This window comes from Tupaia chinensis, unplaced genomic scaffold (assembly GCF_000334495.1).
Source record: "Tupaia chinensis unplaced genomic scaffold, TupChi_1.0 Scaffold000315_1, whole genome shotgun sequence".
NCBI lineage: Eukaryota > Metazoa > Chordata > Mammalia > Scandentia > Tupaiidae > Tupaia > Tupaia belangeri.
In genome coordinates, this window is record NW_006159808.1 from 3,219,576 (window position 1) to 3,237,904 (window position 18,329).

The window sequence follows — 18,329 nt, forward strand, 5'->3', positions numbered from 1 at the left end:
AGAGAGAGAAAAAGTGAGAACCCCCTGCTGGGATGGCCATGCTACACCCCCCTTCTCCTCCGTCCTCCTCTCAGGATTTTGGGCACACATGCACACGCACCTAGCATGTTTTTCAAGCTGCCAAGTGCAGGACACACACCTTGGTTAGCCATGTGGAAGTCCAGTGCCTTAACTACCATGCTGTATATTATTGCCTAATATTATTGCAAATATAAAACAGTGGGCAAGAACGGAGCTGTCCTTTTGGGAATTCAGTATTGAAAGGAATAGAGAATGGTACTTACGCGTAAACATGGTGAGGAACCAAGGGATGGCATAGAGCTGTAAGTGGGAAGAAGAAGGGTACAGGGGATGGGGAAAGAGAAAATAAAAATAATAATGAAAATGATTACCGGTCAACTCAATGGTCCACTCCATTCATGAAAATAAGAGAGTAAAGGCGGTTACAGTCCTTATCACAAATACTCTATGATGTAATGGTATTTATCTACAATATAGATGAGCTGAACCTTTGTCAGGGACCCTTCACTACACTCAGCCCCACGGCTAATCCCAGGCATCACTAGCACGCTAATTTCAGGGCATACTTTGCAGGTTATGCAACACAATGCTGACTTTTTAAAAAAAGAACTGTTTATGTACTTTTATTTATTATTATTATTTTAATTTGCTATAGAGCATGTGCACTCGCCAGAGAGAGACAGAGCGCGAGAGGGAGAAAATGAGGAAGCAAACTTCCAGGTCCAGGACTCAGACCACGATCGGCCATGTGGGAGTCCAGCACCTTAACCACCACACTACCTGCTGGCTCCCATGGTGTTGACATTTTGAAGACCCTGTGATAGCTAACCTCAGGGCCAGATTGTCTGTGTCAGGGGATACCCCGACATCTGACTAAACATTATTTGCAGGTGCGTCTGTCTGTCCAGACGAGAAGGACCCTTGACCTGGTGAGCTCAGCAGATCGTCTTCTCCGAAGTGGGTGGGCATCGTCCAACCTGCCAAGGGTCTCAACTTAGCAAAGGGGGAGGAGGGATCTGCCCCTTCTTTTCTGCCTCACGGCTTGAGGTGGACCACCTCATCTCATCGCCCCTTGCCCTTGGACGTGAATTTGTCACTGGCTCCCTGGTTCTCAGGCCTGAGGACTCCAACTGAACTAGGCCACTGGCGTTCCTGGGTCTCCAGCCTGCAGAGGTCAGGCTGTTGGATTTTCCAGCCTCCACAACTGCATGAGCCGATTCCTCCTCAGACATCCCCTCACGCACATCTTTCCTCCTGGGGCTGTTTCTCTGGAGAACTCTAACACTGCCCTCATAAGGGTTGAGGTTCCTTCCTGAGTATTTCTGAGGATGGATAATATGCTTTAAATGTTCACAATGTTTCAATGAGAGGTGTTATAAAGCATGCACTTCTTGTTACTACTTTCTCAGTTAATAGGAAGCTTCATAACAGACTTAAATTACAAAGATCTATAATAATATCACCATTATTAGTAATAATCTGTTTCTTGGCTGAGTGACAAATTTGTTTCCCTCTGTTTACTACCTAATCACAAAATATAGAGAATTAGCTTAACTAAGGGGCGGAGTACGTGTTGTGAAAGTGCTTTGCACACAGTAACACTCTATAAACTTCCACTGGAATTGTTATTAACGACACGCCGAAGGCTTTACAAGTCAGTGTTCCAAGAGAGGTTCTGGCAGGGGCAGGGCGGCAAAGTCACAGGAGCCCCCTGGCTTTTTTGATCATGGCCTTTGTGGGAAAGTAAGATTCCTGGGGGTTAAGGGGTTGTACTTGCTTCTTCGTTAATTCATGCTATACTTTCTGGGTGCCCAATACACACCAGGACGGTGTCTGGGGATCGGATGGGTGCAGTTCTGGGCTGTCGAGAACTCGCACTCCAGTAAGAGCAGCCGGGCGTCATGAAACCTGCTCTCACTGCACTCCATCCTGCCCGGTTCTTGTCTCCACCTCGCCACTGAAACTGCTCTTATCTTGCTCATCGGTCACTTCCGTGCTGCTCAAGGTTAACAGCCAGTTCTTTGGCAATCAGCAGGATTCGGTGCAGTTGGCTACTCCAACTCAAAAAACTTTATACTCACTTGGCTTCAAGATACCACACGCATTTAGTTTTTCTTATCTTTCTGACTGCTCCTTATCTACCTCCTCTGTTGGCTCTTCTTCTCCCAGGCTTTTAAACATTGGAGTGCTCCCGGTTCAGTTCTTGGACCTTTCTCTCTTCTGTTTTTCTCTGGTTAGTCACTGTATAGTTAGAGGGTCCTGTATCCCTAGCTCACCCCTCCTGTGAATTCCAAACTCACATGTCCAAATGCCTACATGATACGTCTACTGGAACACCTGATGGCTAACCACTTGTCGTGAACTGAGCCCCAAACTAGAACCTCAGAGCACGGCCTTCCAAATCTCAAGTAAGCACAGCTCCATCCTTCCAACTGCTCCGATTTGCAAAAGAAGGTTTTTCCATGATTCTTGATTCCTGGCCTTCTTTTCTTTTTTTTGAGAGTTTTTTTTTTTTTTTTTTTTTTTTTGCTATAGGGGGCATGCACTCACCAGAAAGACAAAGACAGAGAGAGACAGACAGAAAGTGAGAAATCGCCCCTCCACCAGGGAAGATGGCCACGCCACAATTCCTTCTCCTCCATTCTCCTCTCGGGATCTTGTGCATGAAGGCACATGCACTCAGTGTGAGTTTAAGCCACCAGGTCTGGGACTTGAACCACAGTCGACTATATGGGAGTCCAATGACATAGCCATTACGCCAACTGCTGGTCCTGACTCTGGCTTTCTCTACACCGTATAAATTTTTTCTGTTGGCTGTCTTTTCAAAATATATACAGAATGTGAAAACTTCTCACCATTCCAATGCCGATATGCTGACTCAAGCTCCCATCATCTCTTGTCTGTATAAGTTCATATTATGCCAAAGCAGAAATAAATCTGGAGAGAAGGGATTGTGGCATGGCGTCCCCCACGGGCGGTGACTTCTCATTTTCCTCTCTCGATCTCTCTCCTACCAGCGCATGTGTGGCATGTGCCCTACGGCAAAAACCTAAAACACAAAAACAAAAATGAAAACAAAGCTTATTCTAATCTCTGAAAAGTAATAATTAACTCAGGTCAAATAAATATCTTTAATATAATAAAGGACAGCTCAAAAATGCTCATCAGTACCAGTCACCTTGTACTAATTAAACAAAGGTCAGGTTAATTAATAGGGAATATATTGTGAGATTGTCACACCTGTTATTCTTTCTTTAGTTTTCCTCTCTAAAATCTTAATTGATATTTTCATCTGAACTAATTTCTCAAGACACTGGTAAAGCTTCATAACACGGTATGATACACACACATACACTGAGCAAAAGAAGGTAATTTTGAATACCTACCTGGCAAGTTTTAATTTTTAAAAAAGTAATTAGATGATGAAATATTTGATTACAAATATAAAAACATATATAATTAGTCTCATTAACCTAGAGCTATTATTAGCTATTTCCTGACTTAAAGTTGGAAACTGAAACCCAATGAAAGAAATCGCACGTGCACTATTCTCCAGAGGAGATTATGTACACTTGGTGAGGCAGAGCTGGTCTGCAGACTAGGCCAGGCAAATACTGCCCCCTACCAACAGCAAGCAAGAACAGCAATATTCAGCATTTTGTGAGGTCTTTCCACAGGGTCTGGTAATTCAAGTTAAGAGATATCAAGAGGAAAACTAAAAGCAAGAGGCTTATTACGTTGATTTTGAAAAGCAGAAAATCAAGGCTCAATAACTTTAAAGTGTATACAAACACAAGTTTAAGAGAAAATATATTTTTCTTTCTTTTTTCTTTTTTTAAGATATTTTTGCTGTCGGGCAGAGAGACAGAAAGTGAGAAATCACCCCCTGTGTGTGGGGGAAGGCCAGTGCTGCAATCTCTACTCATCCAGTCTCCATCAGGGATTTTGGGCATGCATGCACACTTGCCCAGTGCGAGTTTCAAGCCAACAAGTCTGGGACTCGAACCCTGACGACCGTGTGGAAGTCCAGCACCTTAACCACTACACTACATGCTGGCCGAAGAGGAGATATCTCTCATACTGCGAACTGTGCTGTGTGAGGCGCAGCTGCTCTTGAGCAGCACGTTACCACAGCACCAAGAAGCCAGCCCTAATTCATGCTCTTAACCCACCTCCTCATGTCATGTTATCTGTTCATCTCAATGCAGAAGTACTGTCACATTGACATTATTAAAGCCTTTTCTGTAAAATACATATCGATCATCAGTTTGATGCTTTGCGACGATTTTCTTCATGTGCGGCAGGGAGGGGCACCTCGGGACATTCCAGGAAAGAATGCCTAAGAATCGGCAGGTCTTTCGATGCAGTCTGGACCACCCTGTATGATCCCGGGACCTCGAAGCCCTGGACTTCGTGATCTGGTAGTCACATACTTCTGTGCACTTCTAGGGGAGCTGGGGACATGGTTACTGGATCTAAGACACCTGGCAGAGAATGTGACATCTGTCTCAGACGTAAGCACAGGAGTCACAACTAGCGTAACAATTCAGGAACTTCTGTGATAGGACAGTGTTTTAAGCACTCAGCTCTGAGGGAACTCCACGAAGCCACTGAGTAAGAGGGAACATGAGCTGGATTCGGGAGCGGGAGGAGCAGAGGGAACGAGAAGGGAGGGATGCAGTACCACACCTCTGACGTTACTGGTGCTGCCCTAGCGCGCACGGTAGTGCTCTTCTAGCTGTGAATCATTCCACTAGAACCCACGAGGTAGAGGAACAGGCTCAGAATCTAATAATGATAAACAACACCGGACACCATGTGGCTGGAACTGTATTAAATGGTTGATGTGCATCTCTTCATCATAAAAATCCTATGAGATAAGATTTATTGTATCGGCATTAATGGGAAGAGGATAGAAGGTAAGAGAAATTAACTTAATTAAGGTTATGTAGTTAATATTGTGCAAATAAGTAAGGTCAGTCACATCATCAAAACATTGGAGAGCCCAGATTTAGAGCCCTGGCCTGTTTGGCACTGGTATCTGAGTGCTCGCTCTCCACACCAGCTTCCTTCAGTCACAGTCAGACCCAGGGTCCTCGAGGCCCTTCAGGATCCACCAACTCAAACCTATTTTCATAATAATACTAAATTTTTTTTTTCTGTTTTCTATCATACTAACATTTGTCCTGCAGGGTACAAAGCCACCAATGTCTAAGACGGCCCTTTGCCAAGTACATGTCTGTGTAGGGTCACATTTTTTTCATACACTTCGACCCAAACATACTTCAACAGACCGAATGCAGGAGCAGATGGGAGAATCCAGCTGTCTTCTGTTAAAAAAACAGATTGCAAAAATATAAAACAACATTCCTTTTTTTTTTGGTTTGCAAAACACAGCTATTTTTCTTTCTTTCTTTTTTTTTTTAAGAGGTTTTTGCCATAGGGCATGTGTGCTCGCCAGACAGAGAGAGACAGAGAGATAGAAAGCGAGAAATCACCCCCCCCCGGGGGATGGCCACGCCGCAATCCCTTCTCCTCCATTCTCCTCTCGGGATCTTGGGCATGCATGCACCCGTGCCTGATGTGAGTTTTAAGTCACCGGGTCCGGGACACGAACCGCGGTTGACTACGTGGGAGTTCAGCGACATAGCCATTATGCTAACTGCTGGTCCAACACAGCTATTTTTCAGAAAAAATGTGTTATGTTGGTTAACATGGGATAGGTTTGTAATTGTCATTCATTTAAAGAATATATAAATATTTTAAAATGTTTCAGTAAGTACTGATAGATATAACCCACATTAATGCTATTTTTAATAACATAAATGGTTCCTGAATCAGTATCAGTATTGGTTAGATTAGAGATAGATTTTGTGGGAGAAGACTCAAGTGAAGATTTAATAAATGGATTTTTTTTGGAGAAAATTTTGTTAATGAGTGCATGTGCTTGCTGGAAAGACACAGAGACAGACGGTGAGAACTCACCCTGCAGGGGATGGTCACACACAGTCCCTTCTCCTCTATTCTCCTCTCAGGATTTTGGGCACGCAGGCATATGTACCCGGCGTGAGTTTCAAGGTGCCGTAAATGGGACTCAAACCACAGTCAGCCATGTGGGAGTCCAGTGCCTTAACCACTATGCCACCTGCTGAGCCCTAAACTGGATATTTAACATGGATGATTTTCAATAAGAAGTTACCAGATGTTATCTATCATTCCCCATGGGATTAACAAGCCCTTTGGTTTTGAAGACCTGGACACTTTCTGAAAGGTAATTAAGCTTTATTAAGAGGAAAAGACTTTAAAAGTCATCTTACTGGATGTGAAGTCAGGAGACTGGGGTTAGGAGTAATGCGAGGGACACGGTCGCAGTTACCAGACAAGAAGAAACACCCCAGGGGTCTGAGGATGGGCTAGCAGGACTCCTCATGGCATATTCTGAAAGGACATCACCAGCAGTCCCCTCTTTAGGTTGAAATCTAAAATTTCTTTATGTAACAACAAGGTGAAGGCCAGAAACAAATGGATGAACAAATCGATGAATACTTCGGAGCAGTCCTTTCACAATTCCCGCTACAAGCTTGGTTGAATGTAAATTTTGAAAACAATAATGGTGAGCTTTTAAGGAAGGAGAGAGGCAGGAGCGGTGCAGGCACCGGTCCAGACTGGCCGGCAGATCGCTGAGGTTGTTAGCTCTCTCCAGCTGTGACAGGAGGTTCAAAAGGCGCAGTCATACTAGCGTGCAGCCCTTATCCTCTCTCTCAGTGGCCACCTGACAACTTCTGATAATTTGCAAGCTGAATGCAATTCACAGCATGTCAGGAAAATAGCTCCCTGACCAACGAGGAAGCATACTTTCCTGTCATCATTTTAAAGACCCAGTGTATTTTTCAGAAGCAGAAATACACATCAAGACAAAAATGGTAAAAATCATCCTGGCCCCAATTTTGCCAAACACACTTTACTCACTCTATTTACATGTAAATCGCATAACCACCATGACACGCAACATGGATGCAGTGCTCAGTGCACCACACTGCTGCTGTAACTATCCACGCCGCAGCGGCGTGCCCTGCTGAGTTCTGGGACCCACTGCGAATGGGAACGAGCCCGAAATCGCGCTCTCTCCTGCGACAGAGTCAGCGTTTCAGGCATGGAAGCTTAGGGAGGCTTACTGGGGTCGGGCTAGCTCTTCCACGGGAAACCCGTCAGGATCTCACCAGCAGATAGCGCACCTTAGATGGATCCTGGCACGTTGTTCTCAGAGGAGCAGCAGTTACCTCTAAAACTATTTTAAAGGCAGAGCAGTAAAGACATAAATCGGGCAGGGGGACGAATGTTGCAAACACAAACTAGTAAAATGCAGCTCAAAACGTGATTATTACTAGTTAGAAAAATGTAGGAACAATGATCTATTTTATCTGCCCTTCCCACCACTCCTTTTCGTCAACAATGTCTACATTAAAATCAAGTTTGTTTATAAATGTAAAAATGGCCTTTTACTATTTTAATATTATCCACAGACTTGAGAAACAGCTCAATAAAATAAACAAACTAAAAGAAACAAGTTAAAAGATTTCACGATACAATCTTCCTATTAACTAAAATTTTAACTTCTTTTGTTGACTGACTTTCATTTGCTCACTCTGTGCAAGAAAATAGTGTTGCTCATATCCACGGAGTACCTGTCCTGAGACCCGTCACAGAGAGCAAGATGCTCAGGATTTTTAACTGGTACTGACATTTCCCTAGAGGGAGCAATATCTTTAGAAATACATGTAATTTTTTGGAAATGCATGTAGAGACATTTTATTGTTGCAATGATTCGAGAATTAATACTGGGGATTAGGGATCCCGAGCATTCGTAATTAGCTGGATTCTCCCATTCCACAAGGAACTATCTTTCACCACACATGACTTAGGCTAGCTTGCAAGACTAATTGCCTACTTATAACAACTCACAGTACTTTGATAATACTGCTACTATTGCAAACTTTTACAAGAACTCACACAAAAACTCCCCAGTCATTTTAGGAGAAAGCATACTGAAATAAATGCTATGTTAAAGTCATCGAATTATTGAATACTTCATTCACCCTGCATAACTGCATATTTAAAGAACACCAGGGTACCCTCCACTCAGATTTAATATTTTGCCACATTTGCTGCAAAAAAATCTTTTTTTAAATTTAAATGTATTTATTTACATTCACTGTACATCATTACAGCATACAAAATGAGATTTTCCATCCAGAATACATTGTATATTGGCTCAATCAAGAACATCAACATACGTGTTATCGACAACAAATTTTCCATTTCTCGTTTCCTGCATATTTTGTCTTTTTTCCCATTCTTGATTTCCTGTCTCTCACCTTCTGCCATCTCCTACCCTCGCCCCACGCTGTCTCTGGTGTCCCATGGTTGCTTTCTATGCCTCCCCCCACATTTTATTGGTTCACTAAAGATCTTAGTTAATCTACTTTCAGTAGCAAGCACAGCTGACATATACATATCCATGAACACAAGTCTGACTTTAGGCATAAACCTCAGTGAGTAGAATGAACAGACTAAATAAAAAAATCTTTTAAATCAAAATATATGAGACTTCAAAAAGTTTGTGAGAAAAAATGACATGAAACTAAGACCTTATTTTGGTGCAAAAATGTAAAATCCATGCAGTTTTTCACAGCACATGTTTTCCACGAACTTTTTGAAGCCCCTGCATATTACCAATGCAATGGAAGCCCCTTTGTAGAACTCAATTTAATTCTTTCTCTTTAAATTTATATTTTGTACCTTCTATAACCTTAATAAGAATTTACCCCTAGACAGAAATGATAACTTTGTGCAATTCCATATTTAGATCATTGAAGTCATATTCTAGAGTACAGAGCCTTTCAACTTTTTGTATGTATCGTACATATACACCACATTTAATTGTATGAAAATGAAGCGATGCCAAAACACTGTTTTATTTTTTTAAAAGAAATTTTTGCTTCTGGGTATGTGCACTTGCTGGATAGGCAAAGAGAGACAAAGAGACAGAAAGTGAGAAATTGCCCCTGGGGGATGGCCACAGTGCAATCACTTCTCCATTCTCTCTCGGGATCTTGGGCATACACACACACACACACACACACACACACAGGCCTGGTGTGAGCTTATGCCGCGGGATCCAGGACTCAAACCACGACTGACTATGTGGGAGTCCAGCAACATAACCATTACGCACTTGCTGGTCCCCAAATACTGTTTTATAAATTGCTTTTCCTGTGTTAATAATACACAGCATAAACATTTTGTCCCCTTGTCAATGATCTTTGGTAGGGACTCCGTGGTGCAGTGCTGAGATGCAGTGAACCACAGCCGAGGCGCACAGAGGAAGTGCTGGTTTACATCCAGAGACCTCTCTGAGCATGACGCCACTGATCTAGGCTAGGGGAGGCTGGAGCTGGATCAGGGTGTCCAGGCCTGTCTCTCTCTCTCTGTTTCTCTTGGAATAAACAAACGTTTTTTCAATAAAGCATCCCTCTGAAAAATTACAATTGCTTGAGGGTAGGTACGATGGTTTCAATTAAACTTCTGAATTAGTAATGCATTTTTGGTGTTAAAAACATGTAAAATATAACAAGAAAGTATTCCCTCCACCTTTGCTACCAATTTGAACCCCCTCCCCAGTTATATAACCTCTGTTACTAGTTTCTCCTTTTTTCTCCTTTTATTTTACTTTCAATTGAGAAACAGTACTTGCATACATTTATGGGGTACAATGTGATATTTTTCTATAAAGTAGTCCTCTTTATCTATGCGGGGTATGTCCTAGGACTCTCAGTGGGCCCTGAAACCAGACATACCAAACCCTATATACACTGTACTATGCTTTTCCTGTATGTATATACCTATAAAAAAGTAATTTATAAATCAGGGACAACAAGAGATTAGTAAAAATAATGAACGGTACAATAGAGCAGTTATAAAATATAGTATAATAAAACGGCATGGATGAGGTCTCCTCCTCTCAGAATACCTTAGTGCACTGTACCACATTCCCCTATGTTCAGACCACAGCTGACCTCGAGTAACAGAAACCTCGGATAAGGGAACGCTAGTTAGATTTACCCAGAAACCTTTTCAAAGGGGCTTGACTCTGTGTCATGAGCCCCCAGTGAGTAACAGAGTAAGCCATGCTCTGGCTAGCCTGACTGTCAGCTCTGGCTTCTAGCTGATAGGGACTTCAGAGAAGTTAAGGAAGGAAGCCAAACTCGGGTCGCATTTCCTGTTTATCAAGCAAAACACGGAAGCAGCTACTTGAGATTTCGCTTAAGTATACATTTCTTATTTCTTCAGAATTAGGCCTGACTATCATAAAATTCAAGTGAAAACCCTTCAGAGCACAACTTCATAAACACGCTCACTAATGAGTTTTTCAAAACAGTAGGAGAGTATTAAGTATGTTAGGAAAAATAAGACACCTTCTCTTTTCTCGCAAATAAGAACATGGGAGGTAAACACACAAACTTTACAACAGGAGGCTATAACTAGGAGCCAGCGGGGGCAGTGGTCAGAGCGGCTGGATACCACGTGGTGACTACACGGTTGGAATCCCAGCCCACCATGTTCTCACGCTGGATGTGCGTGTGCACATCTAGAAATCTTGAGAATGAGGAAGAGGAACTGTGGCATGGCCGCCCCTCTGGGGTGTTTTCTCATTGCCCCCCATCTCCCTCCAGTGAGTGCATGCACCCTATGCGAAAATAAAAAATTGATATAAAAAAGGAGGCTACAATTAGTAGCAGTAACTTGTTCAGGTGTGGATTTCTTATAACAAAATTGAAAGAAATACGCCTTGGCCTCCTTCCACTTTATTTTTACCTCATGTCCCATGAGTGTACCCAGTACTCACATCTGGAATGAAGCCGATTTCATTGAGGTGATTACTCAGCTCGGGGTCGTGGAAGGCGATCATCTGAGAGAACACAGTCAGATACTCTGAAAGGACACAAAGGTGAAGACGGTCATCCTTTCAACAAAGTGCCTCGAAGACAGCAAATTCAAATAAATGACATCGTACTGACGTTCTGGATGAGATTCGACTCCACCACGGATATCTAAGTTTCCATTTTGTTACTACTTTAATCCCTTACTGCTCATTATCAAACAAATACACTCAAAATTTATACCACAATTTATTTTCTGCCTTCAGAGCTATTAGTTCATTTCCTAAATCACAAATTAGACACACGATGAATAATTCTTTCCTATTATACTCTGCAAATACCTTTTCTTTAGTAATATTTTTCAAAGAATTTTTAATTCAACTTTATTTATTTATTCAAATTTGACCAGAGAGGAACAGAGCAAGAAAAAGAGAGGGAAAGTGAGAAAGGAAGCCACCAGGTCTGGGACTTGAACCACAGTCACCCGTGTGGGAGTCTAATGCCCTTCACCACCATGCCACCTGCTGGTCTCCTTTTCTCTAGTAATATTAAATCTATTTTACAATTATTGAATGTTCAGAAGGAATCACCAACCCTTGACATAGACAGGGGTCAACTCCAGTTCTAACTCATTTCCACTCAAGACCCTGCACTGCGCACATTTAGGCATAAGAATGAACACATTCAGAAGCAAGGAGGGACACATTTGAAACGCTCTTCTGTGGGCCCCACTGCAGAGGAGAGGCTGTGAGAGGTGGGGCTGTGTGGGAGGCCCAGTTTCAGTTCCTGTCCAAACTAAATAGGCTCGCCTCCTGAAACCCTGGCTCACTGGGAGCTGGGGCGGGAGGGCTGTGACACTGTCAAAAAAATACCTCTCTCCTCCCTCTCCCCCACCTCTCATTCTAAGCACAGAGTTCAGCTGGTCTATGAGAAATACAGGTCCATTTGTTCCCACTCTCCCAAGTTACTATTCTTCCCAACATATTCCCTATTTACTAATCCAGACAAGATAGTGGGAAGAGTCTACTCAAGGGCAAGGAACCAACGGATTAAACACAATTAGTACATTTTTCAATGAGTTCAACATTTTTCTCCTTCTGTAAAGTGAAATGACAACACCTCAGTACAAGTTTTACCTTAATCATCTCAGCTCTGTTCTCCAATAAAGTAGCGTCTATTTTCAAATCAATTATTTGGTGAATATAAGCTCTAAAAAGAGCGTCTACCTTGCTTTTTTTAGTTTTTAAAGTTTCTTGTTTTTGATATTTTAAGAACCAGTACTAAATCCTTGAAAATCCATCAGTGCAAGCAGACTTCTGCTATGACGTGTACTTTGCAGTGCTGTGATTCTCAGTAAATCTGAAAAAGCTTATATTGTATTCATGATTATGCTCCGGTAAGGCTAATTCCCATTCGAACGCTGATACGACTGCGTTCTGAGTTTATGAATGTTGGCCTCATAGTACTTGCCGTAACCACACAAGGAGGTGACAGCCACTAGCCGGAGCCAATAAACAAGTGAGCTAAGGCACCAGGACCCTGGCCTCTAAAACCGAAGTCTGGACTCTGAGACAGCATGTCTTTTGGGACAGTACGCATCAGGGCTTCTGAGCTGTGTGAGAGTGTGTGTGTGTGTGTGTGTGTGTGAGAGAGAGATAATACAGTGGATTTGCTACATTTAGCTCGTCACTTAATTTAGGAATGAAGAACCTGCCCCCTCACAGAGAAGGTTAAATTGCCACCAGGGACCAGGGAATTGGGTCACCTTTCCGTTGTTTTCTCAAGTAAGATTTTGCTTGTAATGATTGCATTTTACAGTTATTTGCATATAAATAATGTCGCCTATTGCACAAAGTCAGAAAGAAAAGAAAAGGAGCAGCTACGTACAATACTATGATCAAGCTAAATTCCTGATCGAACAATTGTACCTACTGGATAAAGAACAGGCACTCGAGAGACCAGCAGGTGGCGCAGTGGGTGTGGCACTGGACTCCCAATATGGCTGACCGCAATCTGAGTCCTGGACCTGGGGACTTGAAACTCAAGCTGGGTGCAAGTGCGTGTGTGCTCAAAATCCCGAGAGGAGAATGGAAGAGAAGGGATTGTGGCATGGCCATCCCCCCGGTGGGTGATTTCTCACTTTCTCTGTCTCTTTCTGTCTCAGGCAAGTGCATGCGCCCTATAGCAAAAATTTCCCTAAAAACAACAAAAACAAGCACTTGGCTAAAAAATTGTTCTTGCTTTGGTGTTTATCCTACTGCAACAGAATTCGTTCTATCTATCCACTGTCTCACCTTTGCCTCTCAGAACAAAGAAGGTACAATTCACATCAGCTTCAAGAGTCACAGATCACAGTGAGGACTGAGGACACATTCAAAGGCTCCAGGGAACTTCCGGGTTTAATTTTTCTTTAACTTTTTTTTCCTCCTTCCAATTAGTGATGGTAAGTTTGCAGTCCCGATTTACCCAGAAGCCAAAGCTATATAACATCAGCAGTCATAAGCATTCAACTCCATATTGATGAAAGCACATAGTTATTAAGTTCTAAACAGCAGCTTACTTTAAACCAGAAATTTATGCCTTAGGCAATTCTCCGCAGCTATGGTCCAGCTTATTAAACGTCATTTGTCTTTGAGCTTCATAAACATAATTACTATGTGGAATTATGCAGCTAACAGGATCTACTGAAGAAACCTAATCCGTCTTGAAAACATGTTTCATGTGTTCTGTCAAACACAGATGGCTGCATTTATATGATGCATGTTATAACATGTATATCCACAAATATTTATTTTCATATTAGTATAGACTATGTCTAGTTCATAAAGACAAACGTAACTGTTAATGTAATCTATGCGTTTTGATGGCTCAGGACTGGCTTCTGAATGAGATATAGCATGCCCTATGATGTATGTTATATCAGTCATCAAGAAAGCCATTTGCAGTTTTCTGTTTTTCTATGCAAAAATGCGTCATGACTTTCCTGATAGCCTGATAGAAAGACTTTCCTCATTTAATATAGAACCGATAATATCACCACCTTGTTATATTCTGTTATTTCAAAAAGGCATGTAAAAAATTCCCTAGATTAACTTAAAAATATCAAAATGCGTATGTCCTTTGGTTTCTAAATCAAACTGGGAGAATTTAAGTGCAGCTACAGAAAACAGCCAGTGGTCAGATTCAAGCAGAGGATTCCAGGGATGTTCCTGTGGACTCTTTTCAGGAGACATTACAATGCTGTTAAAACCCTGTAATTGTGATCGATGAGAACACAAATCTAGTCTTGGAATAACCTCAGAAACAGCATTCCCTAACCTGTATGTGACTGGGGAAAATGTAAGTACTGTTCATTCTTTTTTTATTTTCTAAAGTTTTTATTTAGTTTTTCTGTGAGGAAGCACCCCAAGTGTCCTCCCACTGTCATCATGTCCCCAGCTGTGGCTGGCCTTGGCTCAGGGCACACACACAGTGTGCATAGACCAGCCTTGGGAAGTGAACCTGGGACCTTCCCACATCGAACCCCAGGTCTCCTATGTGCCTTGGCATCGTAAGTGCTGTGCTGCTGTGCCACGCTGCATGCCTGGAAGACGCTATTTACTAATTTCTGAGAGATCTTTGATAGGGTGCGTGCGCTCGCCAGAGAGACAGAAAGTGAGAAATCACCCCTGTGGGGATGACCACGCTGCAATCCCTTCTCTTCGATTCTCCTCTCAAGATTCTGGGCATGCATGCACATGTGCCCAGCTTGAGTTTTAAGCCACTGAGTCCAGGACTCAAATCATGGTCGACTACATGGGAGTCCAGCAATGTAACCATTATGTCATCTGCTGGTCCCAATTAATGCTATTCTAGAAAAAAACATCAAAGTATTTATAATATTTTCTGCTAAACTTACTTCAAGTGAAGTTTATTACATTATTGTACAAAATCACATCTAAAATAAATTTTCTTCATTTTAGTGAAATCATTCACCTTTTAATTTTTGCAAAGAGACATAAAACAGAAATAAACTGGCTTTTACCAATCTAATCTCAGAGCATTAAAAATTCTTGTTAATGTCCTTTAAAACAGCTTCCTTGTTTGTTACATACTTTAAAATGACAATTTCCAATGAATTCAGTGTAAGAATTTCATCTAACACTATCATACTTTAGTGCAGCTGTTTATAAATAAGCCATCTGTTTGTTTTCCAAAAAAAATTTCATAAAATATATGCAGAGATAAAATTTCAAAAACCCTACATATGGGCATCCCTATTTTTCCCTTTCTGCCCAGTTTTTCAGCTTTCACTCTGAGCTGGGCACAGAGATGAAGGGTGCTGACTGACGGATTTAAAGCAAATGGTTTTCTTTGCTCACAAATCGGAAGTGCACTCTCAGTTCTGGAACTCTTTGTTATTTTCCATCAGACTGCTGGTTTATCCTGAAGATAGAAAGGACAGATAAGCAAGCAGAGTCCCAGATCTCCTGTCAACTAAGAATGTGCCCAAACTGAACCATCTGGTGACATGTTGACTCCTGGCCCTCAAAAGAAACCGGTTATTTTAATGCAAATGTACCCAAATTATTTCCCATTACAAAGTCTCCCAGCTGTAAAATCTGGCCTACTTAGGAAAGGCACAGAACAAGCACCGATCTTTCTAAGTGAATGAGAAGAGGCAGTTCCAAAGAAGAGAAAGGAAAGAGCAAAGTAATTTTGAGGGCTGCCATTTGTGAGTCATTTTCATTTTTGCTCACATATCCGGCTCTGGTTTAAAAAAAAACCTGCAAGGAAACTCATTTAATAGTTCAAATAAGATTTCCAGTAAAGGCAGGACATGTTCTGTTTCAGGAAAACTCTCCTCAGTCACAAGACACTCTTGAAACTGGCAAGGCTGGGAGCTCAGTGTGCTTCCTCCTGTGTCCACACACATCGCTAAAGCCATGCAGGAAAGACGTGCTGCTGCTCACTTGCTCACCCAGGGAGGTACAGCTCCTGGGAGCAGGGCTCTTGGCTAGCAGCAGAGCCTACCTTTGGGACACACCGCAGGACCTCCCTCTCCATGGGGCCCGCCAGCCTCTGCTTCCACCAGCCCTTCGCAGTCACCAGAACCATGAGTTTATAAAGAAACTTCCATCTCCTTCATAAAATCAGTCAGGCTCAGATATTTCTGTTAGCAATGCAGTTAACGGACTAAGACAAAAATATTGTATTGCGGACATCTTTAATGAAGGATTAAGAAGTTGCCCTTCACATCACATAAATATGCCTGATTGTTCTGTACCTTTAATCTTTTTGGTGTGGTGTTGGTCACTATTTAACAGGCTATCATCTACTTTGCAAAATCTGAGAAATTTACTGGTAAAATGTAAAGTATTTATTAAAGCCATTCGTTTTGGTATTGCTGGGATCTTAGAGAGTATACCGAATTTTTTTTTTCTTTGAGAGGCTTTTGCTATAGGGCGCGTGCGCTCGCCAGAAAGACAGAGAGAGACAGAGAGACAGAAAGCGAGAAATCACCCCCCAGGGGGGATGACCATGCCACAATCCCTTCTCCTCCATTTTCCTCTCAGGATCTTGAGCACACATGCACACACGCCTGGCGTGAGTTTAAGCCACCAGGTCCGGGACTCGAACTATGGACTCCCACTACATGAGAGTCCAGTGACATAGCCATTATGCCAACTACTTGTCCCTCCATTAGTTTGAATGTGATTCAAGTCATCCTGAATGAATTCATGGGTTATGACTTGGGCTCTGAACAGGGGGAATCTTTCAGGGAAGTAGAAGAAAGAAGTACATGTGAATGTTCAGCATGAGAGATGAGCTGAAGGAAACATGTTTCTCATGCTCTTCTCATATGACTGTGCAGTGTTTAAGCTTTTTACTAATTCACAGTAGGCCTGCCCCATGGCAAAGCCTTTATGGACAAGTTTAGTTGCCGGAGGGCATGCACTAACTGGAGAGTGAGACAGAGAAGGCAAAGAGGGAGAAAGCAGCCTCGGGGAGGCGCGTTCACGCAGCAGTCCCTTCTCCCCCATTCTGCTGTGACTCTGAGCACACGTACACATGCATCTGCCATGGTTTACAGGCCAGTAAGGCTGGGATCCAAACTGCAGTTGGCCATATAGGAACCAGCTCCCTTAACCAGTAGCCACGAGACTGGCCCAAGCCTCTTATTTTCTTAAACCACCATGCCTATATTTAAGTTGAATTGAGATGAAATATTAAATTGTAATTAGAAAATAATACCATAATTCTTTGGGTACTTAGAGAAAGACTAGTTTCTGATCTCTCTTTATGGGTTTTAGTGGTGGACCATCGCCATATTATAATTGGGCCAAAATGATAAATTTATCAAGTATTGGCTCCTTTTGATTTAAGTACTTTCCCTGTGAAGAGACAGACAGACGTTTACTTACCTTGTATTACATGTGAGTTGTCTTTCAGGAAGAAGTTATACAGGTACTTGGGGATAAACGCAGACATGCACGCATAAGCCAAGGCTAAAAAGGAATACAGCAAGGGCATATCAAAAATGAGTGAGCAGGTAAATGCCCACGCCCACACTCATTCTGCACATATTCCTAGAGTCTGCTTTGAAACAACGGTTATGTACAAGGACTGGAAATGAGATCACGGGGAGGAAAGCCTCTGTGCTTTGAAACAGAAGATATTTCGGGCGACAAAAAATAGCCATCCTAGTAACTTGATTGTGAGTGAGTGTGTAGCTTTTATCCCACAATAATAAAACCTTTATGCTTGAACTTTTAAATTTCTGAGTAGGATCACGTGATCATTCTGAATGAGCTATCCAAAGCCCACATCCTTAATCCCTGCAGATGCAGACGAGAGTCTGAGATTCCGGATTTGGACAACAGTTACAACCTGCACTTCCAAACACAGATGCTTTACTGCTCTTGGATGGATGTGTGATGACTGGTTAGGCCTCGCCAAACTCAGCAAAAACTCTAGTCCAGATTAGTAAACGATATCAGAGAATGGCACTTTTTAAAATTTTGTTGCAACGTTAGTTAAAGGGCATGTGCATTTGCTGGAGAGAGACAAAGAGAGGCAAAGTGAGAAACCCCACTGGGGTGTCACCATGCCACAATCCTTTCTTTTCCATTCTCCTCTATGGGCTTTATGCACACATGTGCCTGGCATGTTTTTCAAGTCACTGTTCCAGGACCCGAACTACACAGTTGGCCTTGTGGGATCCAGCTGCCTTAGCCACCATGCCACCAGCTGCCTGAGAATGCTATGTTTTTAAAACCATTCAAAATAGTGAAATTTCAGTTCTCTGGGATTATGCTATTTCTACTCAATTTCCCAAATCAATACACATTCTGACATGAAATGGACAGAATCTGAAAAGGCAGAGAT

At 42.3% G+C, this 18,329-nt stretch overlaps 1 protein-coding gene across 6 annotated transcripts in view; it reads right to left on the reverse strand.

Annotated features, from left to right (window-relative positions):
• The window catches only part of TBCK (TBC1 domain containing kinase), a 109,012-nt gene that overhangs the window by 28,390 nt on the left and 62,293 nt on the right, over positions 1-18,329 (reverse strand). For 5 of the 6 annotated variants that reach the window (XM_027772927.1, XM_006151164.3, XM_006151166.3 and 2 more), the window contains exons 19-21: positions 17,366-17,449; positions 10,928-11,013; positions 285-321 (exon numbers count right to left, since the gene is read on the reverse strand). In XM_027772927.1, coding sequence (XP_027628728.1) covers positions 285-321; positions 10,928-11,013; positions 17,366-17,449 — 207 coding nt within the window. The remainder of the gene's footprint in view (positions 1-284; positions 322-10,927; positions 11,014-17,365; positions 17,450-18,329) is intronic. The other variant, XM_027772926.1, reaches the window with a different exon arrangement.